Source organism: Etheostoma cragini, chromosome 7, assembly GCF_013103735.1.
Source record: "Etheostoma cragini isolate CJK2018 chromosome 7, CSU_Ecrag_1.0, whole genome shotgun sequence".
In the NCBI taxonomy this organism is placed as follows: domain Eukaryota; kingdom Metazoa; phylum Chordata; class Actinopteri; order Perciformes; family Percidae; genus Etheostoma; species Etheostoma cragini.
In genome coordinates, this window is record NC_048413.1 from 13,019,285 (window position 1) to 13,044,397 (window position 25,113).

The window sequence follows — 25,113 nt, forward strand, 5'->3', positions numbered from 1 at the left end:
ATCATGTAGTTTGTGGCATGATATTCAATGTCTTAAAAGTACAAGAGAACTAATCCAGTGAGTAGGCTTTTAGAAACATAACCAAGTTTCATTGCCCTTAAACATCAGCATTAACTATACATATTAATAAGTTTATGATTTCAAACTGCAACTGGTATGATTTCTAACATGGAAATGAAAAAGATGCTTTTTTTATGTTTAAAGTGAATTTAAAGCCTTATTTCTTTTCCTTCACCCCTTATCTCATGGCTGTATATTAATATTAACCAGTGACATTATTTTGTATTATTTTGTTTTCTTAATGCCTATACTTTTAAAGTTTCTGTGGTGATGTGGGAGCTAAACTCTGAGAAATAAATCAAACTCCCAGTCTCACCATATCACAGCTATTGACGTGGTAAGCACTCTGGTATGTAAGGGAGGGTTTCAAGAAAAGGGAGGTGTGTGTGTGTGTGTGTTATTGTGTGTTAGTGTATGTTTCAACAAATGTATGTACTGTATGTACTGTATGTGTGTGAGTGTGCACGTGTGCATGGATGGCGACACTGAGGAGAATACATATTGGTATAGTGGAGTTGGCGAGGGTCTGTTGGCTGGCAGGAATCAACGGTTCGGACAAATATTCATACACTCACAATCAACCATTTGCATACACAAACACACACATATCATTTTGGCCCTGATTCTTGTGACGATAATCAAACTCCAGATGTCGAGAGCATCCATCTTTTGAAAATACACACTGTATGCATGCACGCCATCCAACTCACAAATAACCTCCAAAGTCTCTGTATAAAATATATTTAGATGAGTGTTTGTAAACAGTGTGTATTTGCAGGTGTCCATGTAATTTACATTTTTGGCTTTGAAAATGACACGTCAACTTCCTGTTTTTCTATACTGCGCCTGTGCTAGAGAAGAGTGTTTCATAACACGCATATCAAATACATAAACAATGCCATACACTGAATTTCACTACATTTTCTCGCATTTAAACATGTAGACACACAAGCAGAGTTCTTCCTCTTTAATCTCCAATCTTCTTCACCCTTTCATACACACATAGACAATATATAAAGCCAACAGTGAACGGTATTTGTATTGCGATAAGAAATGTCAAAGCACCATTAAGCATCTATCAGTAATAAACAGACGTGTTCTGTTTGGATCTCTCAGCAACGCATCGAGACAAGCGCCTCAGATAAAACTTCAGACTCCAGTGTTGATCCAACTGCCTCATGCTATGCTTTCATAGTGCCTCGTTTCTTCTCCCCTCTCCTTTCCCTGTACCCTGTGACTTTTTTCACTACAGAGAAAATGTATTTAATTCAGATCGTATCAGCCTCTTATTTCATATATTGTGCATCGCTTAGTAGTAACTGCCCCGGTGTGTCCTTGTCTGCTTGAAATCAGAGGATTTCCTTCCACTCTGCTGTTTATTAAAAGAGAAGAGGAGAAAACAGAGTAAGAATTAGGATTTATGAAGGGGAGATACAAATCTGAATTTCTTTCTTCCAAGGTCATAACTCCTTTTAACCTTTGTTTACCCTGGAAAAGTCTACTGAGAATGCATTCTCTTTTCCAGCAACACCCTACTTAATATTCAAAGTTACCCGCATTCAGGCCTGGGAGCGTCCCAGTGTGACCGCAGCTTCCTGCTGTTTGCCACTCAGCAGCATTACAGCAGCCCTACTGTGCCCTGCTCAAGGGCACGTCACCAGCACTCCTTGAGGGAAGTTAGAGGATCCTTCATTCATTCTTTTTTTCTCAATGCCCTTCTAAATGCATGTGAATTCAAGGAGACAAAAAGTAAAGACGAACAAGAGGAGGAAAAGACTGTTGAAAAGGATAATGGAAAAGAAAATAGATGATATATAGAATGATCAAAATATGTATTGAGAAATACAAGTGAGAAAAAAACAGAGCTGTGCTTTGGCAGCCAGAAATAAAGTGAAGCTGCTTATGTTGGAAAGCGGATGTATGGAATGCTCCAGGTGAAAGAAGCAAGAGGAAATGTGAAAAATTACTTATTACGCTCAGTTTAGGAAATGGCTGGACCCGTGCACAGTGCTCCCACTCTCACACACTTCATCTTTTTAAGAAATGTCACAGCAATAAAATACTATTTTCCCCCTGTGAATTTACTCATTTCGGTACTCAACAAATCACAGTTCTCCTTCATATTTTCCACTCACATGAAGCCAAGCCTGTCTGCTTCTTATTCACAATCTACATGCCCTCATTTGCCTTCACATTGGTCAAAACACTTACTTCATTTTGCACTGATGGGTTGATGGGGGTATATCAGCTATCAAAAGGGACCAGCGTGTCTGCTGGTTTATACACCTGTGCCAGTGCCGGCTGTGTGTGATAGCTGATATGCCCTTATGGCAAGATTGTTCTCCATGGACATGCCTCTGAGCTTATAAAACACACTCACAGACATCAAAGATCAAAGTATAAACAGAAACCTTTCCTCCTCCTCCTACTCACTGTGTAAATAAATGTGCACTTGTGCTTGTGTGTGTACATATACTTTATTTATAATGGTAACAGAATTGGATAATAATCTTAATTTACACAGCCCATTTCAAAACTCACTCATAAAAATGAAAGAAAACATAAATAAAATCAGCAGCGGTCAGCGGAGTTATCCAAAAAAGAAATAAAGAAGTAAGCCAGAGACATAAATGACAGGCCTAATAAACTCTGTGTTTTTGTACATGGGAAGTAATATCAGATATGAATACTGACACACAGTTTCCTGTCCTGCTCTGTCTTCCCTTATTGTAACAAATATTTCCTCAAAGGATTTGAAAAGCACTACGGTGTGTGCATGTGTGGCGAGGTAACTGTGTATTAAATGTATTCATCTTGTTGGGTATATTTCACATTGATTGCACACCAACGTTACTCATAAAAGCAAAAACACACACACACACACACACACACACACACACCACACACACACACACACACACACACACACACACACACACACACACACACACACACACACACACACACACACCATTATAAGGGCTACGACAGCAAATATTTGCCCATGTGTGGGGGCGGCTCGTATGTTTTGCCCAGTGTAAACACACCAGTGTGGATGTGGAATAATAATGCGGCGCGTTTAAGCAGCTGCTTGGTCAGTCGGTGACAGTGTTAGAGGGTTCTCTTAAGCACTAATTTGTCACTGTCAGCTTTCTCGCACTTTCTATGCATATTTGTGTGCATAAGTGTGAAGGCCAAACTGGGAGTTCAAAGTGTGTTTTGATTCTATTTTGAGTGTGTTTGTGACAAGATATAGATTGTGTATAAGTGTAGCTGTGTGTGTCTTATGGTGTGTTGGTTTTGTGGGTTAATGTGTGTCTACCAGTGAGTGTATTAAGTGTTAATGCTTGCGTTTGTCTTATTTGCATATTTCTATATATTTGTGTGTGTGTGTGTGCCAATATTTCTCTAGCTAAGTAAGTTCAGTAAATGACAAGAAGCAGATCTTTGTTTGGAGGTAAATACATAGTCATCCTGGCTGGTTTATACATGGTTCAGCTTTTGTAATCAGGACTTCAGAAATGCACAACATTGACAGCAGATTTATTGCGCGTGCGTGTGTATGCGTGTATTTCTGGCAGTGATCATAGACTCATTTATTTTCTAAAAACCTGTCCCTGTAGACTCACCTCTTGCTTACATATCTATTTTTGATAATTTGTGTGCCTGTGTGGGTGTATGTGCTTGCATCTCCTGTCTGCATGTGTTTGTGTGTTTTGCTGTTGAAAGATTTACACAGCAGTGTCTCACCTCCATCGTTCAAGTCTTGTCTTGTCCCAGTCAGCCCTGTTACTAAGACAAGACATATGCACAGTACTTCCCTGCTTTACTGTACACACTGTAGCCCTAACATTTACCTGTATGATGTCGTATACAGCCTGTAGGCCTGTAGGCCTCGTTTTAACTGAAAATAAAGTTAAAGCACCACAAATTCGAACAATATGGTTTAGAAAGTTTTATTTAAAGTGTACTAGGGCCATTGTAGTTTTTGCAAAGGGTATGTGCATATATCTTTACATACACCATGGTCATATTGTGTGAGATACAAATCTTTTTGTTTTCCATAGTTTTTATGATGGATTTACATGTCTTTATTGAGCATCTCTTTATCTTTTGTCACTCATCTTCCTTTTTTTGAAGACAAATCAACTTTCCTAACATCCAGAAGCAGACGGTGGCGAGTGAGATAAGGAAAGATGCCCTGATTGATGGACATCCACACTCTTTATCACAGGTTTGAACAGTGTTATGTTAAATGTTTTGTGTGTGTGTGTGCTCATGTGCACACTTTTTGGCCTCTAGTTGAGCTCTTCATTTCACAGTATCTATATTGGCTCTTACTATACTCATGTATCCTGCCCTTTCCCCCCAGCTTCTTTCCTCCTCACCTCTTTTGCAAGCCGTTCCTCAGAAATGTATTATCTTATCTCATTCTTCTGTTCACTACATTCTCTCTTTCTATCTAATTCTGCTCCTCTGAGCAGAGAGAGCCTTTTTCCAGCCTTGTATGCCTCTTGCCCTCACTCCCTTAGTGCATCCTAGATTTTTTCCTAAGTGGAAGAGACAGGCATTTAGTCCTGCAGAAATCAACTCCATACGCAAGCCAGGAGCGGCGGCATAATGGGTCAGATGGGAATAGTAAATAACTGATTTGTAATAATAATTAAAAATGTAATAATTTGTATAGTTCTTCTTAGGTGTCAGCAAGAGTGTCAGCTGTTTGCTGTGTGTGTGTGTGTGTGTGTGTTGGTGGGTGTGTGGGTGTCTGTGTGCATGCTAGCCTGCAGAGCTATACTGAGGTGTCAATATGCAGAGTGCAGCCATGCTAGGTTATTCCCACAGGACCGATGAAGTGGAGTACACCTCTCTGTACTTCTCTGCCAAAAAGAACCAGAGCTGCTCTCAGCCTGTTTTTGGGAGAGCTATTTTGTCATTCCTGTGCATGCTGGCAGGCAGCATCCAACATCCTATTTCCTCTTCTAAACAGTGTCTGAGTAGCACACAGTACTATTGCTACAACCTGGACAGAAACAAGAAGTGTGCCTGAAAGAAAGAAAGAAAGAAAGAAAGAATGAATTACAGGGACAAGTGCTAGAGAGTAGTGGGATTGATGTCAGGGAGATGGATGATGTCCACAAAAAGAACAAAACGGAAAGTTTCAGAGAGATTTTGTTGGTATATATTCCATGTATTATAAAATAGAGATAAGAGATAATACTAGTGTTCGAGCAGATGCAGGAACTCAAGCTCAAGTTTAAGTTTATTGTCATTCATCCATATCAAAACATGGCTAAAACTGACATTAGTTTTTGAAAATGTAAAAGATTTGATAAGCCACGCCAGCGGCATGCTTCATCGATTGCAAAAGGCTGTTGGTCAGTCTGCAGGTCGTACAGACGGAAATATCTTGAAAACTAGTGGATGTGATCCCCTGACTTTTGATTTAGTGCAACAATCAGGTCAACATTTTAAAACTCCCAATCAGCCTAATCTGTACTTTGTTTTTAGTAGTAATCAGCAAATGCTAACATGCTAAACTAAGATGGTGAACACAGTAAACACAATGGGCCCTATTTTAACAATCTGAAACACAAATGCCAAACACAAGTAGCTTTGTGGGCAGATCTCGCTGTTGCTATTATACCGGTGGAATAAATGACTCTTTCGCCCAAAGGAAATCTAAAATGGGTTGGCCTGAAGTAGCTACGTTACTTATAGGTGTGGTCTGGGCGTAACGTAAAATGAACCAATCAGAGCAATATTTCACAATCCTTTAAAAGCTGGCTTGCTTGTTATGTAAATAAAGAAATGTCACAAAAACATTCTTCCTGATGTTTTGGGCTCGATCTCAGTGAATCACAAGGTTATGATTGCATAATGACATTTTTGCAATGTGGTCTTACATTAGACCAAGATTACCTCACTATAGACGATGCAGCTCTTCTGTCTCTCCTCTCCCGTGCTGCTGCTGGGCCATATGGGTTAAATGGCATCGGCACATGCAGTTCAACATCACATTGCCTTAAGTCCTGTAATAGTTCCTCATTTATGTCATCAACACATCTACGATTCATGGAAATGTTGTTTAAAACAAGGTCATAATTTTCCTTGTATTTATGTGTGGTTTGCAAAAATGGGAACTGCCGCGTCCGTGAGATGAGAGAAGCAGAGTGTATTCGCCGTGTGCACACTCTACATTACGGCCAAGCATGCACCCTTAAAATAGCATCTGAATAAAACGCCACTGACTTTAGACTAGGTTTTTCCTGGTCTGTGGTGGAATTGTTTTCTGAAACTGCAAAATAGCAGTAGGGAATTTACCAAAGTGAGTCCGTGGAGGAAAAAATCTGCTGTGTGTTGGGTGCAAGATAGGAGTGATACATGCGTCGGTGTATACCTGAGAGGTATTGTGAATGTACATAATATGATATGATATATTAACAACAGTATGATTAACTACAGCAGCATTAAATTATAAAGATTTGCAACAATACTGTTACAACCTTTAAAAATAACACTAAGAATTAGGATGATCACTAGCTATGATGTTGCTACCTTATAAATACTGTAGAGTATATTGTATATTGTGTCCTGGCCTCCATCTCACGTCCTTTTCATTGCTCTTTCTCTTTCTCTCTCTCTCTCTCCATTTATCTCTGAGTCCATCAGGAACACAGCACGCTCCGAGGGTAAACACAAACAAACACGGCCTTCCTCCACTCCTCCTTCTCCCTATCCATCCAGGAGAGTTTATGTGGGATGGGGTGATAGCATCTCTCCGTTTCATCGTCTCCATCGCGCCACGCTGCACTTCACAAACACAGAGAAAACACACATCGGAAATGTTCACTTCAAGCCTTCACACAGGCCTTTTATTTCTTTTTTATCCCAATTCCCCCCCCCCACCCTATTTAGAGACACAAGGATTATTGAAATTTATTTTAAATCCATCTACAGTTAAAAAAGATGGTTGCATTTAGGATTTTCATTCACTCCAAACTTGTTCCCACAGTCTGTACATTTGACTCAAACTGTATAGGGAACTTCTGGCCATGCACACATGCTTAACATTCTTTAAATTATGAAACTGGGCACATAGAAGTTGACGCTGCACACTTAACGTTTTGACAGAGACAGATGCCTGTGTGGTTTGTGTGCCTGTGTGTGAAGCTGAGGATCGTAGGTACACATATGCTGAAATGTGCATTCTCTCACTCTCCACTCGTTTATTTTAGTGATTATAATCCCTCCATCAAACGAGACATGTCCAGACTCCATAATGATCCTTCCCAAGGGCATTAGGTGATGATTGGTGCTGCAGAGGCAATTATCTTTCCATTTCTTCCCACTCTCTGTATCTCTCTTGACCTTTTTACCATTCTTTGTATTCTTGAAAGCCAACAAAATTCTCTTGTTACTAATACAACTTGCATAAGACACAGATATGCACTGACACAGACAAACAGACAGACACATATACTTCATACGCACACACACACACACACGAACGCACGCACGCACACATTCGCACACACACGCACACACATGCATACACGCACACAGGCAGACAGGCAGACACAGCTTTCTGCTCAGGTTTCACCCGGGGGTCCAGTGGTTGCAGCCCCATCTCAGTGGGGTGTTTATGCATGTGTGTGTGCGTGCATGTGTGTGTTTCTGTCTGTAAGGTGGGGTCAGACCAGTACTTGTTGATTCTGGTGCATCGAATTACTGCCTGTCTGTCACATCCAATTACAGCTTTGGACTGCTGATGCACACAGCCGGCCTCTGTATGTGTGTGTGCGGGTGTTTGTCGCTCACCTCCAGCTGTGTCGTGCTGACGTGACGAGCCACAAGTATCTGCTTGTGATTTGGCTGGCTTGGCACTATTTTCATGACACTCGGGATAATCCCATCACTAGTGTTTTTGTCAGTATCAACAAATTCAGTCAGTTGGTTAGCCTTTATCATGAAGGGGCCCAGTTTTTCAATATTTACTACTGAATTTGAAGAACTGGCTTCACCACTATCTATGTATAAAACAGGTACCAAGTCAAAACTCACTTTAATATTCATGAGGGGCAGTGAATAGGCCATTCATATGCATTTAGCATGACCAGCATGATCTCGTAAAATCACTTTAGTTTTCCATGCATTTAGCATATCCTTTTTTTTGCAGTCAGAATAGATTCACTGTGTGTCTACCACTGTTTAGGCTGGAGCTCCGTATATGCAATACAAAAAATTAGCCTACTCAGATCACTGTTAGACTCAGGAATAATGTTAGAGACATGCTCACCAAGGTTGAGCTCAATGTGTCATCTACATGCCTGCAAATCTGCAATTGTTTAAGGCCTTCTAATTTCAGTAACTGTCTTTACAAGCAGCCGTTTCTAAGATGAAATGTGAGTTTAAGAGCTTGTAAATTGACTTGCTGAAAACATCGAAATATTTTCTCTTTTCTCCGTTTTTCTTTTATATTGTCTAGAGAGAGTTTCCTATCCATGTTCACTGCTTCCAACAGTGCAGACACTTCTACTTGTAACTTGTTCCTATTGTGTCATATTCATTTGATACATGCTTCTACAAGTGTGCCATGAAGTCTGTGGTGTTGAATTTACCATTGTTGTCTCTAACCCTGAAAACACCGTTTTGCTTTGACGGCAGGTAGCAGCTCTCACTCACCTGCAATGTAACCAATGTCATTGAACAATATTAAGCATCAGTGTTGCTGCTTCTCTTTATGTAAATTTAAACAAACAGCGGCCATACAAGTTTTCATCTTCAATAGTTCAAATCAGAATGTGACTTTTATTTTATTTCTTATAACATCTGATCTGGCGATTTTGGCATGTGCAGATTTTGTTACTATGATGATATGATGATTGCCCCACCCCTTAGTTTGTGTTTGGCAACAAGTGTAACTGAACTTGTCTTTGTTCAGTTCAGAAAGTGTCTCCTTGTCCATGTGACTCCAAGGCTTTTTCACTGCTCCAAGAAAAGTGTGAACATGTGAACTTGAAGGTGACTCAAAGAAGAAAGAGTTAAAAAAAAAAAATGAGGCAGAGAAAATCAGGAGGGGGGGGGGGGTGTTATTATTTCTGTCAAGTGTTTTCTTTCACAGTTCCATCACCCAGTGTGGAGAGGGATCCTTTTCCCCCACTCACCATAGGTGTCAAAGAGGCCACACACAAACTGTGCGTGTGAACGTGCACGGTCTACTCAGCACACCCACACTCAGACATGTGCACACTCACATGGATGTCGGCAAAGGTCACAGCACTTACACACTCTTTCTCCATCACTTATCACTCTCTGCTGTCTTGGCTGGGTCTTTGTTCTGAGGGAAGTCTTATTCTTCTATCACCACAGCATTTTTTTTTGTACTTCCTCAAGTCTTTACTATTGTTTCTATTTTTCATGGACTGGGTTCTTTTTTTAGCAAAAGGTTCAATAAATACACCTTTTCTCAAGTCATCTTTTGCCAATATAGTTGTATTCCAGTGCAAAAAAAACATTTCATGAGGCTTTCAAACAAAGTATACTCAAAGAAAATCCCTCTCCCCTGGCTTTTGCTATACTTTGCTTCCAACCCCTTCCTCGTACTCCTCCTCTGAACTTCCTTCGCCCCCTCAGCTTCCTCTTTCAGCTTCCCAGGATGCCATGCGGGAGACGGCGGAGAGAATCAGGGAGTTGGAGAGGGCTCTGAGAGAGAGCATGAACACCTCCGCCCATAGAGAGGCTCTCTGGGCGCAAGAGGAGACTGCCCGTGTTCAGGCCCAAAGACAGGTTTACCTGATGTTTACAATTTAATTTTATTTATAGTGTCAAATCACAACAGAAGTTATCTCAAGACACTTTATAGATAAGGTAGGTATAGACCACACTTACACATCTTACAAAGACCCAACAATTTCCAGATTAAGCAAGCATGTGGTGAAAGATGTTTTGTACACTGATCGGACACTTGGGACCAGCATATACCTACGGACACACACACACACACACACACACATTCATACACGGAGATAGTCATATATCTATATATACCTACATAGGCAGAATACCTTTAAAACTGAGAGCTCTGGTGTCACCTCACCTAGGAGTAAGAAGGACCACTGGGAAAATGTGAAGAACCTATCTGCACCCCCATGTGGCTAAGAGTGTAACTGCAGGCAGACTGTGGTTGATGAAGGATGGTGCTTAATCCTGTTATATGTAGTTCTTAACCAACAAGTATAATTTTTACAAAATGGATAGTTTTGCTTCCTGTCTGTTCTTTTCTTTTCTAAATTTGGTTTATATTTTCTAAACATGCTGTTGTTTATTTTTGCCCTCTAGACTGAAATTTAAAACTGAAACTGAAACTCCCACAGTTCATTTTTTGTCTCTCCTTTGCTGTTGCATGGTTGAAAATGTGAGCATATGTTTAACACATTGTGAATTTATGTGCAGGCAATCAGAATTTGTTAGCAAATCTGTAGACTTGTAGTTGTGATTGAGTACAGGCTGCCCTTTTAGTCTGTATGTCCTGCTATCTATCTGTCTTTCTGACCGTCTACATCTTTAAGTGGGTCCCAAAAAGTGTGTGTCTGTGTGTGTGTGTGTGTGTGTGTGTGTGAGAGAGCGTGTAGGTGTGTCTGTGGTGGGAAAGAGAAACAGGGCAAGGGAGTGTGTTTCCTCTTGGTGTGAGTATGCATCTGAATGAGAATGACCTTGAATTACTGATGACTGCCACAAGTAATATGAGAGCAATTGGCGGTTAAAAAAAGAACTAACATTTTGAGGACGAATGGTGGCTGCATTGCTTCAAACATACATACATATGCTCTCTCACACACTGACAGACACACACACACACACATTAAAAGACAGATTCTTATAAAGGAGAACATTAAAGGTGAAGTGAGGAGATTGAGGTGGACAGAGCGGGAAAATAAGATGAGGTCAAACTCAGTTTAGAAAATTCTATGAGAGCCAATGCTAACTGTGGCTTGTTTTTTTCCTTCTTTTTTTGTGCAATTGCTGTACTTTACACGCTTGACTTAAAGTCAGCATGGATACTGTGTTTATCAAACAATTGCCTTATCCACTGAGAAGTCCGCAAGAAAAGTATATTTATGTCCGTGGGACTTTTCGCATGCATACAAGTGGATGATTCAGCTTTGACCTAAGGCCACCAATGTGTAGCCAGAATCAGGGAAATCCTTGTGACACGTTAACACTAGTTGATCCAAAACTTCATATTCAACTTGCTTTCATTTCATGTTAATCCAGACCCTACACATAGAGAACATAATGAGCCAGCATGCAGTCATATTGGCAACGGCACTTGACACGTATAGAGCCAGAATAGAGTTGCACTTGCGCTACTGAAACAAGGAAAAGTACCCATTTGACCTGGCACTCTAGCTGCCCCTATTACAGTTACAGCTACAATAGGTGCTATTGACACATTGAACTTTGTGAGCTAGCGTGACGTCACCGCATATGGGGGCAGCGAGTCAGCTAGCCATTAACACGCAGTTACATAGTCGTCAGTCAACTGCCGCTCTGCCTCAGACTCCGGTAAAACAGAGTGTGTGTGAAAAGGGATTTTGGGGGGAACAGAGTAAGGGACAGGTCCTTCTGCAACATCACCTGACCCTGGCACCATTTCTGAGCGCCCTGCCAGGCTTACATTCTCAAATCCCCCCCATCCCCCCACCCCTTGCTTTTTCCTTGGTTTTCTTCTTTCTTCTCCCCTCTGTCCAAGAGTAATCAGTCTCATGATGTACAATGCGCTGAAAGTCTTCCATCAGCCTGACCTGCTGAAATGGAGCATGGGTAATGCCCTGGCTTACTTTTCTTTACACCCCCACTCTCTAAGTCTCTCACTTCGTCGCTGCTTGTCTCTGTCTCTTGTCTTTCTCCTGCCATAATTTCTGCTGTCCATCGATTTTCCTGAGCCTCGTTCTTTCCCATCTGCCTTCTTAAGTTGTCCCACCCAATTATCAAACTCTCTCTCCCTTTCTCTTAATCTCTATTCTTGTCTCTCTCCCTCTCTCCCCCTCTGTGGCGTTTGAACTAGGCCTCTGAACCAGCAACACCAACGCAAACGGACAAGAGGGATTTGGCCCTTACCTCTGAGCCCCCAATCAGCTTAGCACGTAAAGGGGCTTTGGGCCAGTCTTAGTGAGCCTTAGACTGGCTGGGGGGCTTTGCCTTGAAGTTGAGCTAAATTAGCACGCACAGGATCACCGCTAAGCTGATTAGGTCCCTAATTTCACTAAAATGCATTGTATTCCTTATTAATGATGTGCTAGTGAAGAGAGGGCTTGTCTCGGTGGTGGACTAATGGGGAACTGGGAGGTAGGCAGTTGGTGCATGAGGGTTTATAGACATGCGCTGGGTGTAAACGGAGTTGTGTGTATGTGACCCTTGGCTTTCAAGATGAAAAGTCTGGCTTTGGATCATCAAACATTAAACATGATGTGATTTTGGACGGCTACTACCGAGGTCAGTTGTTGTTGGCAGGGAAATGGGGTGTATTTTATTTTAAACAATGCAATGTTACATGTCCAGAAAGTTATGACTGAAAGTTGTCACTCTCCCACCATTTCAAATTCTTGTATTACCCGCTCATGTTGCTTTCACCCTTTCTTCTCTTACTCCATATGTGAAATTCATGAACAGTCAGTGAGCACATTATCTGACATCTGTGAAACACACCTAGAAAACCAGCAGAGATAAAGAGTGTCTTGAAAATGTGTGAACGATTTGGCCCCTTCATAAAAGAGGCCCACTCCTTTTTTTCATGTCTTACCCCATGGAGTGCTTTCCACTAATACTCTCTCTCTCTCATTTTTTTTTCTTGCTTCTCCTTTACTTTCTTTCCCTTTGTTCATTTAAAATCCAACACTGAATTAATTTTTTGACTCTCTTGTATCACATATCTGCATATCGTCAGAAGTGAAAAAAGTGAAATTCAAATTCTCGTGGCCTTCTATTTACATCATCCAAACAAGCCTAACTACTACTGCATCCTATTGTAAAGTACTTGTTGTTAGACAATTAGACACTTCCTGTCTTAGGATAATGACGCCCTGAGGTCACATCCTGTCTGTCAGACACGCAGGTTGGCCTGCATGGCTGGAGGGCACGTTTGTGCAAAGGGAGGAGATGTAGTTGAGGGGTTGAGCACTATTCTTACCTGCTCTAAAGTAGAGCCACACTTGAGAGAGAGATCAAATAAGTGGAGAAAGGTGGAAAAGAAGAGGGAGTCCTTGTTTCCAGTCCAAGCGTCAGTGGACATATCATTTAAATAACCTTTCAACCTCAGTAATTTCACCTGCTAGTTCCTAGATGTCAACTATCCATTAAATGTCATGTTTCGTCTGTCATTTAACCTCAACTAGCATTTAAACACACACACACACACACACAATACACTCTCTCTCTCTCTAAAATACTCACATACATGTATGTAGACAAATAAAAGTGCCCTATAGTTTGTTTCTAAATAATTGACCATGTCTATGTGTATAGTGTGAGAGTATACAAGATATGTATATTGAGTTTTAATGTAACACAGAGCCATGTGGGCGAGTATCCCAGTATGTTTTGATACTGTTTAAACCTGTGCATATTTGTCTCTCCTTGAATAGTTGGAGGAACTAATGGGGGCTTTGGAGAAGACACGCCAGGAGCTGAACGCCACCAAGCTGCATCTATCCTCCACTCAACAGTCCCTGCATGAGAGAGACGGACACCTTAATAGTCTTCGCCAGGAGAGACGCAAACAGCTGGAGGAGATTTTAGAGATGAAGTAAGTCTCACACTAAGCAATCTGTCTCTGTATACATACCTTCTATCTGCTCAGTATTAGTTTTTTTTATATATATATCTTAATCTACCCTATGTACCTATTTTCAGTCATTTGAGAGATTTACATTTAAATCTTCATCAGGCCCCCTCAGAAAAATAATTACATATTCTGTAACCATATGCTATATTTTGTGCATTTATTGCTATGCATTTCAGTAAAAAAAAGAATTCAGCTTGGCTATTGCAGTAATATATATTACTTAAACTAAATTTGCTTAGGAGAATAAAACATAATGTTTAATGCAGTGCTGCAAGAGTTGTTGGTAACTGCAGTAAGATAAACAGTAACAAAATAAACCACAAGTGTTTGTGGTAGTGACTGCACACCCAGCCCATAAAAGTATATGATCAAGGCGCTTTTATTAACATTGGCATGGTTCGCTCAGCGTTTCATCAGGCTCATTTTCCTTACCCTGCACAGCGGCTTTGTTGCAGCAACAGAAATGTGAGTTTAATACTGTATTAGGTGCGTTTATCCGCTCACCTGCTGACATGTGCGTCTGTGCTATGAGTGTTATATAGACATCAGTGCTGAGGTGTGTTTTGAAGCAGGATCAGCCGTTGTCCATAGCTGCCTTGGGAAAAGTTACATTTATTGAAGACAGGTGGTCCAGTCTTAGACAGCAGGTCAGAAAAATGTGCGTTTGGCTGTTATTTCATTTGTATGTCTGTCTGTGACAGATAGAGTTAGAGAAGGATTCAAGTTAGCAGGACTAGCTGCATTTCCATGTGTGAGTGTGTGTCAGTGGGTATGTATGAATGTGTGAGTGAAGTTCAGTGATCTGTCAGTGGAGCGGCTACATGTGTGTTTGCTTTGAGCACTCTGATTGAAGGAGCATGAGCCACATATCTGGCTGTCATATGCGGCAGAGAAATGCCTTTAAAGTCAGCACTCTGTACAGTACAAAAGGGAAGGCTGGCACATATGTATTGAAAACACAACTTAAAATCCATTACGCCTCACAAGCCCCTCTGATCAAACTAACTCTAGAGGAATGTGTGTATGCGTCCTTGTGCCTACATTATGCGTATGTATACAGTTTTGCCAGAGGCCGAGAAAGAGAGCACCCTTGCCCATGTATCTGCACACAAAAGCACTTCTGATACAAACCACCTTCCTGTCTGTTATGATTTCCACCATCCAAACATTGCCAGGGATTTTTAGCAGAGGAAATGTATTACACAAGATACAGACACAATTTGTGCTTCTAGGTATGTTCATAAAATTAGGAAAACGCTCACGTACCCGGCATGTAAATGATGCTATTATTTTATTGGCATTCAGTTTAGATTATTATTATTATATTTCCATTAGAAAGATGTCTAAGGATGAAGGTTAGTGTGATGGTTGGTTGACATAAACAGCAACAGTTGTTTTCTGTTGTTTTCGAGACTTTGACTGAATGCAAGTCTACACTGGTAAGACCTAAGGGGTGGGGCGCAAGGGGCACAAGTGTGTGTGTGTGTGTGTGTGTGTGTGTGTGTGTGTGTGTGGTCTCTTGTGGCTTTGAACCTGTATGTGTCTTTGTATAAAGAGGTCAGAGGCAGGGGTTTGGGGTCACTGATGATGAGGATTAAAGGACTGTTGAATTGCGAGGGGCGAAGCTTCGTGAGACTGACTTACATCTGAACAAGCCACAAAGATATCCATGCAGAATGTACACACAACCTCGGCGGAACTCCCATATAATCACTCACCTCTGCAGACATGCACATACGTACACAAACTTTGACTTTCTGCTTTAAAAGAGGCCATATTCCCACAGCCCAGCTCTTGTCCAAGTTAGCACAGGGAAAATTAAACAGGAAAGATAAGGCAGAGAAAGAGAGGTAACGAGGAAGAGTGAGAGCAAGGAAGAGGGGGAGAGAGGGAGAAAGAGGGGGGGAGTGAGACATAGGGAGGGAGAGAGGGTGAGAAAGAGGGAGTTAGAGTGAATGCAAGAAAAGAATGAGACAGAAAGAGAGAATGAGAGGGAGGGGAGCATGGAATGGAGGGCTACAAAAACTGAAGTATTTCAAATCTTAGAAATCATGAGAGAAGTTTGATTTCATTCCAAGTTTCTCCTTCTCTCTGCTGTAATGTGGCATTTGTCAAGAAGACCAGCTGAAGCAAACCATGTGAGGCACGTTCCCTTGTGAACTGGGAAGCTGTGTGTGTGTGTGTGTGTGTGTGTGTGTGTGTGTGTGTGTGTGTGTGTGTGACAGAGAGAGAGCGCAGACTCATGGCTTTTCAACACTGTTAATGAAAGAGACAAGAGGGGAAAAAAATCATTTTCAATATCCTCTTGTTGCATGCTGGGTTTCCTAGCTTGTGTGTCTGCGTGCATGCGTGCGTGCGTGCTTGTGTGTGGGACAGAGTGCATTTTCATTTTCATATGCCTTACGATCAGATATAGAACTGAATGCTTGATGTATAAGGAGCAGTGTGGGTCTGCTCTATCACCCAACACCAGATTGAGTTTCCACCATACTGTACACACACACAGATGGCCTCAAGAGGAGCTAGTCATTAAATAATTCTAGGGTCACGGGGGTGTAGGTGCACAATAGTGAAATTATGTGTTTGGACATTTTGAATAGCTGGTCATTGAGATGTTTCCATAGGCTGAATGGGATAATACCACATGTCACAACATTGCAATGGCTACTCAACCTCATCCTCCTAGACACTGGGAATGGAGCTGATATGATCTCTGTTTACATGTTGGTGATGGAAAATGATGATAAAGCAAAGAAAAAGGTAGCAGCAGCCTTGAGGACGGCACATAAAGAGATACAGAGTTGACAAAGTGGAAATCTTTAAAGGTAGAGAACAGGGGAGTTGACAGTTTGAGAGATGAAGGGGAAAAGCACTCATTAGTACACACAGGAGAAAGACTCTCCAAGACAATAAACGGAGGAAAAGAGAGAAGTTGTAGCAGAGAATTAGGGGGGAAATAGTGAATGATGGAGGAAAAAGGACCATAGAATAAGAGAGTGATTGATGGAGGGGGTGATGGATGGAGGAAGGGAGGAGGAGAATGATGGAGGAAGTGGTGGGAGAAAGAACCGGGAAAAGATGAGCCTAGAGCTGTGAGGGGTGGGGGGGGAGTAGACTCTGGGTAGCAGACTAGAGCTAGCGAAAGAATGATTAAACAAAACTTACCATGTATCTGCAAACACCTGCAACACATTCACCTGTTAATTCACATTTTGATTTTAGGAAATTAAAAGTAAAAATGTATTTATGTCAAAAATGTTTTTTGCACGGTTGAGTAGTAGAAATATTCATGAGATGTACAAAAAGGCAATGGAAGTAGATCTTTTTTTTAAAATACATAATGATGTTACAAAGTGCCTTTTTTGTTATTTCACATTTCATGTTGGACAAAAAATGCCATATAGAAAAAGAAGTCTAATTTCACAATAAACATAAAAGCAGGAGCTCCATCAAATACAGACTCTTCTTATACCCTTTCCTTGAGTAATCATTAAATACTGTGCTGAAAATGTTTACACTTTCTGTGCCACAGGTTTCTGTCCAGGTTTGGACATTCTGCAAAAGCTAAATACCGACTCTCTCTATTGCTTGCTCCTCTTTATCATGTAACTAACTCATACAGAAAAGCAAATGACCTTTTCTACTCATTGTGTAAATGTAGTAACCCCTAACCTTTATTCCCAAAATTCAAATATTTCCTTGAACTGTGTTCATGTATCCATTTGTTGGCTAGTTACAGTAATCCAAGGCATAATGAAGCTTAGAGCAGTAGCGACATTATGACTTTCAAATCCCAATGTAGACATCCTGTCTGCACAGTGCCATTGCCATGGTTACACTAACTAAACACACAGAGAGACCAGCTGTACTGGCAAGGTCATGTCCCTACTCAATGATCTCTCTGAGGGGCCTGGACACACACACACACACACACACACACACACACACACACACACACTCAAACACACACACACACACACACACACTCCAACACACACACACACACACACACACACACACACACACACACACACTCACACACACGCACACACACACACACACACACACGCACTCACTCACACACACACACACACACACACACACACACACACACACACACACACACCCCTACAAACTCACACACAGATATACACACATTTATGCACTTATTAAAACACATTTGCTGAAAAAGTATGTTTAAACATTGATGTATTTAACCAAGCTGCATTGCGTTCACACAGTTTTGAAATGACATATGCATGTATTGGCAAAATCTGCGGACAGGTATGGTGTTACAGTGCCATTGTTGTGATAAGTAATGATGAGACATAGAGGGTTGGAGAAGTGTGTGAATGGGATTCTCTGTATTGCAGTCTTAAGGAGGGGCTGACCACACATCACCTTCCTCTCTCGGCGAGCAGGTTTGTATGTGTGTCGCCTCGTGGGAACTTCAGGCAATTCATCATGTCTGTCTGTGCTCCTGTGCCCTCTGACATGCGTGTTTTCCTTCGACATGTGTGTCGGCTGTTGGGCCTGTAGGTGTGTTATTATGTCAGGGCCTTGGCATGCTCCACCCTGCTCCTCCTTCTTTGAGGTTTTGTCAATGGAGGGCTTCATCACATGCAAATCCCTGCTTCTAAGTCCTTGTTCAGTACAATAAGGTAATGACAGACTTGTACCTGGGTCCCTTACAGTAAGCTTCAAGGAAGGAGAGAAGGGTCCAGAGTTTGCTCAGTATAGTCAGTTTTTGAATGGGATATTGCTTACTTCAGCTAATGCAACTGGAGGAAAGTGCCTCAAATTTAAGTTTTCTGACCCATTTTTCCCCAGACCTTGTTATTCTCTTGGACTACACTCTACAAACGTCATGTCTTGAGCTTACTTCAATCAGGGTTTGGCTGTTCCAGCATCAATTATGGTTATTTTTTTATCACTACTTATTAATATTTTATTGGTGCTTATATCTGCATAGTATTTTTGGCAAGAATTGACCCACCCAGTATATATGAACTGGATTTTATGGTTTATGGTTTTATGTCTTGTACAGTATGTAAACCCTGACTTGAGTTTTGTAAAACTGGCACACAGACGTACACACACTGTGTTTCCCTGCAGTATGATAACTGCTGGGTGGCTGTCATAGCAAAAAAAGGATTTGTGAGCCATGTGTAAGTGGCTGGGATAGTGATATTGTCTCCAAAAGCCAACGTATGAGTGACTGGAAGGCTAGAGCTGTCTTATGAAGTTGATGTTGAACTGAAAGATAAGTTGACACTTGGAGGGCATTGGTCAAATGGAGAGGATAGCACATGTATTGCATGTGTGTGTTTAGTTAAACTGATAGACAGCAATGGAAGAGTCTTTCCAGAGACAGGAAGAACTTCTTGTCTTATTGTAAGGACTGACATAGTGAAGATGGGGTGATTGTGACACGCAAAAACAAAAATGATCCAATGATTGACAACTGGAGAGGAAGAAATGGAGGCCACGTCAAGGAGGCAGAGGGAAGATATAGCATGTTGAAACTGCTTTCCCCTTCATACTGAGTCACTTTGCCCCACTAGAGTAACATCATTCTTTCGTAGTATATTCTTAGTTTTACTCCATCGCTCTTTCAAAGCTGATCTCCTTAACTTCCTCTGAGTGTTAAATGCTCTCCCTCCCTTTTTTGTCTTTTTCTCTCTTATTCTATCTCTGGCCAGGTGGAAGAAGGCCTGAAATTTATCACACATACCTAATAATTACTATCACAGGAAATGGTCCTAAGGAAGTAGGTGTACTAGCTCTGTTAATTAGCGTCAGTCGCAAACACACATGCGCATACTTGCATGCACACACACACACACACACACACACACACAGAGCTAATTAGTGTCATTTGAGTGATGTAGAAGTCTCGGGAAAGCCCAATCTGATTGGCCTCAGAGAGACTAACACCCCCGAGTTTACCCGGTTGTATAAATCTCGGGTCTAATTGATTGGAAGTCTGTGTTTGTGTGTGTATGTTGAGGCATTTAACTGTGAACAAGAGTGGGCAATTGATTAGGTGGGCCCTGCGGCCGTAAAGAGGCAGACCAGGACACAGGATCCAGAGGTGACCAGTGACGGCCTCCTTAACGACGGTCCTGCCCTCAGGGTCACCAAAGGAATGAGGAGAAGGAAGGGGAGGTCAAATGAGGAGGTGGATATTGTCGGTAAATTTGAATGTCGATAGATACTAGATATGCAGAGAGATACATAGATGGCTAGATTGATAGCAGGAGAGTTAGAGAACAAAGAGTTAACAAAAAGGTTCAAAGGGAGTGGGCAGCAATGAGCGATTTTTGAAAGAAAGAGGGATGCGTTATTTTAAGTGCAGCTTTATTTAATATGTTGTTGGATGTGCTATGTTGTAAAAGAGCCATTAAAACAGTGGCCTAGTGAAATGCCCTTTTGGTTTACCAGTATGGGCACATGAAATGCTGGTAATCCCACACAAGTGAGTCAATGGTGCTTACTGGCATATATTCGCACACTGTAAAGACCTCCAAGCCTCTGTGGCTGGCACACACACCTGAGCTCTGGCTCCTGTTTTTCTCCTTTGTGGCTTTTCTGGCTATGCCTATCTGTCTTTATCTGGGTGTAAGCATTTTCTCTGTCTGTGTCTGTGTCTGTGTCTTTCTTCCCCTTTGTTTTGCGGATACAAAAAACAGAAAAAAAAACACATTTACAGAAAAAAAGGCAAGAGCTCTCTGTGTTGCTGTTCTTACCTAGTTTAGCTCAATCAGAGTAACATATTGTTACACAAAGCCCTTGCTAAGGGCTTAGTCTTTCAGACCCTTTGTTGGTTTGACTGGAGTTTTATTGGCTCTGTACATCACTCAGTCTTGCTGAGATGGTTCCCAGGAGGTTTTAATAGAAAACAATAGTAGGACGGACAGCTTCCCAGCACCAGGCTGCTCCAACGCTGCACAGCAGTCAGTATACGCCACAGCAGCCCCTGGCACTTCTGTATTGTGTGTGTGTCTGATCTGGTTAATTCAAGGATGTAGACCCAAACTGTAATTATCATTATGTACTTCTCGGCAGTGGCATGAAACAGCCCAAGCAAGTTTGGATGAGCGTGTGTATCCTTACTGATGCACATTGAATGTGTTTGTGTGCAAATAACAACTTGTGCATACATGAATTTTGTGTGAGTGTGTGTGTGTGCCTGAATATGTGTACATAGCATCAATGATGTGAAGAGCATGAGAGCTATTAGCAGTGAAAGATAAGCAGATGGTGCCAGTGGCTATGTGATGCTTTTTCCTGCTCTTGTCTTGGCCCTGCTCTTGTTCATTTGGTCTCTGCTAAATGGAGACATATTGGAAACATGACTGTTTTCTCGGGGGCCGGTGGGTATCCAGAATTTAGGACTGGAAAGGAGAAGAAGAAATGAGAAGAGAGGAAGAATAGGAAATGAAAGGATAAGGGTGGAAAGAGAATTAGAAGAAATAAAAATAAAATCCGGAGAGAAAGTAGGGTTCACTGGAGTTAATTTCACCACTAGGATTTCAAATCTCATAAAAATAAGAACTACATTTTACTTATTTGTTTGTGGAGAGAAATAACCATTCACAAGCATCAGAGACACTGTTAAGTTTCACAACTATGCAATAAAAGTTTTGTCTCACTTTTACGGTATTAGAGTTGATGTCTAAGAAAAAGCAAAGCAAAACCCAATGAAAAGAGAAGGAAAGAGAAGAAAAAAACACCAAACTAAATCCCAAAGTTTATTTGGAGCTTGCGTCACATCTTTTCAACATGGCAACCGCAGTTTAATCTGCGTAGTCCTTCATATTTAAAGCTAGCATCAATAAGACAGAAAAGACCTTCATGTGGGCTGACAGACTACGCAGAGACAGGACTGGTCACCACTAAACAAACAACACAGGAATCCTGCAGAGACAAGAATGACTAGAGGGAGCGTGAACAAAGACAATGGCACGACTTTCAGGCCGTAGATGAAACACAGAATATAGACAGTGTGTGTATGCGTGATTAAGAATGTGGCCATTCATGAATGCCTTGATATGAAATTATGCGTGTTTATGTCTGGAGTAATTCAAGTCAAGATCAGAGAACTGAGGAATACGTTGTGTCATTTTAGCATTAAATATTGAATAAGAACAGGACAGTTTGTCTATTCTGATGTTAATGTATCCAAATTCCCAGTGCTTTTCTTTTAATATGTACAGTATACATTTCCATTTATTATGAAGTGGCATTTGGAGAGAGGATGAGGTTGACATTACTGTTACAGAGGTTTGCGGTAAGTGTTCCCTATAATTTCCGTCTGCGTTTACGCTTAACCTGCAGCACACATTGGTGCATTCTGCAGCAAAAAACACAGTGATTCTCAGAGTCAATATTTAGTCAAACTGGAATGCACACATACAGACGTCATACATACAATCAGCAAAGCTTACTCTTTCAGTAAAAGATGTTTCTCATATAAATCTGTTTTGGTTATCAAAAAGCACTTAAGCTGGATTTATACTTTGAATGCGTTGAATCTATGTTGTAGTTATGTACGTACACAGGCACGTACCCCGTGCAGTAGATAAGTACCCCGTGGCATAACCTGACGGGCGCCTACCCAGAAACTTTACGTTGCCGCAACCAGACTGCCACAACCGTAATTGGTCCGCTTGGCTGTTACTTGGTAGTGCATTTCCTCCCTGAAGCTGCTCCTTCTCAGCGAACAACATGAAATCAAAGAGAGGGTTAACTTTTTTGCCACAGCTTTTTGAACGGGTCAGTTTCCCAAGGGAGACTCTTTGTGTCTCCGTCTCCTGGGCTGGACTCGGTACTTGCTCCGGAGCTAACCCTCGTCATTCTCTCACATGCTCTACCTGGTGTATGTGTGTAAGAAGTATGTGGTAGAGTCTACCACATACTTCTTACACACATACACACTACGTACTGGCTCTGCTATTCTCTTGAAGAGATATGCTGGACACACAAAACAATGCAGATATTTTCAACGGCGTAGGCCACTTATGTAGGCTACGGTGTAGGCTCTGCAAAGCCTATAAATGAGCTTTTTTTTTATTTTTAAGAAAATAACAATATCTGGCATGTCTAGCAACTGTAAGAACTTACTCTAACTTGATCATGGTCTTAAACATACATACAGTTGTCAAAGTTTATATGATTTTGATGTAAATTTAAAAATCCCAGTTTTTCTTCTTTTGCTTACTGTCACACTAATAGTCTACGCACTCACGGTAACGTGCACTGACATATCTGACATGTCTCTGGTCTATTTAAGCCACAGGTCTCCGGGCTCAGCATTTACTGTAATCAAATGTGTGTGTTTGGCCTTGGGTTACACACTCGATTGAATTAGAAAAATGTTGCACACTCGCTCACTTACTCACAACACATACACGCTCACACAAAGACTCACAGGGGCACAGATCTCTATTAAGTTAAAAAAGAGAGCTGAGTGTCTTCTTCCATTGCAAGGGCTTTTATGTGATAAGATCGGCTTGAGGTGCTCTCTTATGCAGGATTCCTGAGCACATCAAACAACAGTAAACCACATCACAGAGGCAGGAAGAACTCAGCTCCATTAGCCAGCCCATAAAGAACATGTATGTGTAACAGGAGAGCTACGCTAGCCACTACAAAAGGTTTACACGTTTAGGACAAACATACCGAGGTATGCAGTCCCTTCATGTACTCACAAATTGGTGTGCATTTAGGTGCAAATGCTCATTCATGCACTTATACTTGCAAGTAAAAACATTGTGTGTGTGTGGGTGTGTCTGTGTGTCAGTGTATGTGTGTGTGTGTGTGTGTGTGTGTGTGTGTGTGTGTGTGTGTGTGTGTGTGTGTGTGTGTGTGTGTGTGTGTGTGTGTGTGTGTAAAAGAAGGCAACAAGGACTATGTCATATTTTACACACACACACGTACACACACATAGACCTAGATGTACGTAATTTATTATCCACAGAAATTACCTTACACACGCTAATACTATATGTAGATGGTTCTGGTTTTAAAACTATAATATGAGCACATTCGACATTTTATTTATTTTAACTGCATCTGAATATAATGCTCTCATTTTCAATAAGTGGCTCACAAGCAGGGCTGGAATAATGCCCTGGTAAACTAGAGACATGAAAACCAGGAATTCAGAAATCTGTTCTTCTGGCCAGATGGCAATCATTAACTTTATTAGTACACAACTGGTACATACATACCCCCAGCACACACACACCCTACCCTACACTCTTTCTACAACTGCAACACTGCTCCATCCCTCCATCCTGTTTTTCTGGATGGAGGGTAGACAGGATGGAGTGATGGAACATCCCCCCCCCCCCAGTTTGAGTTTAGCAGTTTTTCTTACATTGACTTGAAACAGATATTAACCGTGTCTGCTGTCCAAGCCACAGGCACTAAGATATCACCCTCTACTCAGGCTCTAAACTATCTGGTTCAAACTGGATGCCCATCACTCACTATGACTGTCCTCACTCTTAATGTAGATGATTAAAGTCTTCATCATTTACACTGCAGAAGTGAGTTCAGAACCAAGTTGTCAAATGTCTAAAGTTTTTGTTTCAAACTCAAAAAATAGCAGAAACAGAAAATCAGTGTATTGCGAAGATGTGGATAGTGACAGATGTATCCCAATGAAAGGACAAAATTGAGACAGGGCCCACCCGTTTTTCTGCTAAATCATCGTAATATGTATCAATCCAGCGGATTAGGCTACCTACTAATGTTACAGGTTTACTGTATCAGTCGGCGATGTTTTACCCACCGAGGTCCACATTTAATCCTGAAGATGACATACACAGAAACAGTAGTATTGTGGCTGATGCCTCACAGAATGTGAGCATAGATGTGAGCATGCAAATGTTGCTAAGACTGATATGTGAATGTGTGCGTTTTGGATGGAAGCTTATGGTAGCACAACCCCTAAGATGTGTGGTAGAGGAGAAAGAGACTGATGTAGGGGAAAGAAGGAAACAGAGGGTGTTCAGAGAGGAGTTATGCACTATGGCAGGCCCTAATTGCTTGCGGCTCCTGTTGTGTGTTTGGCTTTGTTTGAGCAAGTCCAATATAACTAGTCATAGGGGAGCCTCTGCCAGAGCAAACACAAACACAGTGCTGAACCATAGAGAAGGCTTTTATGGTGTAGAAGACTTCAGTAACATGACACCTAGGGC

At 41.4% G+C, this 25,113-nt stretch overlaps 1 protein-coding gene across 7 annotated transcripts in view; it reads left to right on the forward strand.

Annotated features, from left to right (window-relative positions):
• LOC117947513 (ERC protein 2) overlaps nt 1-25,113 on the forward strand; it is a 142,014-nt gene that overhangs the window by 60,715 nt on the left and 56,186 nt on the right. For 6 of the 7 annotated variants that reach the window (XM_034876496.1, XM_034876502.1, XM_034876499.1 and 3 more), the window contains 3 exons: nt 4,201-4,294; nt 9,694-9,846; nt 13,704-13,864. In XM_034876496.1, coding sequence (XP_034732387.1) covers nt 4,201-4,294; nt 9,694-9,846; nt 13,704-13,864 — 408 coding nt within the window. The remainder of the gene's footprint in view (nt 1-4,200; nt 4,295-9,693; nt 9,847-13,703; nt 13,865-25,113) is intronic. The other variant, XM_034876500.1, reaches the window with a different exon arrangement.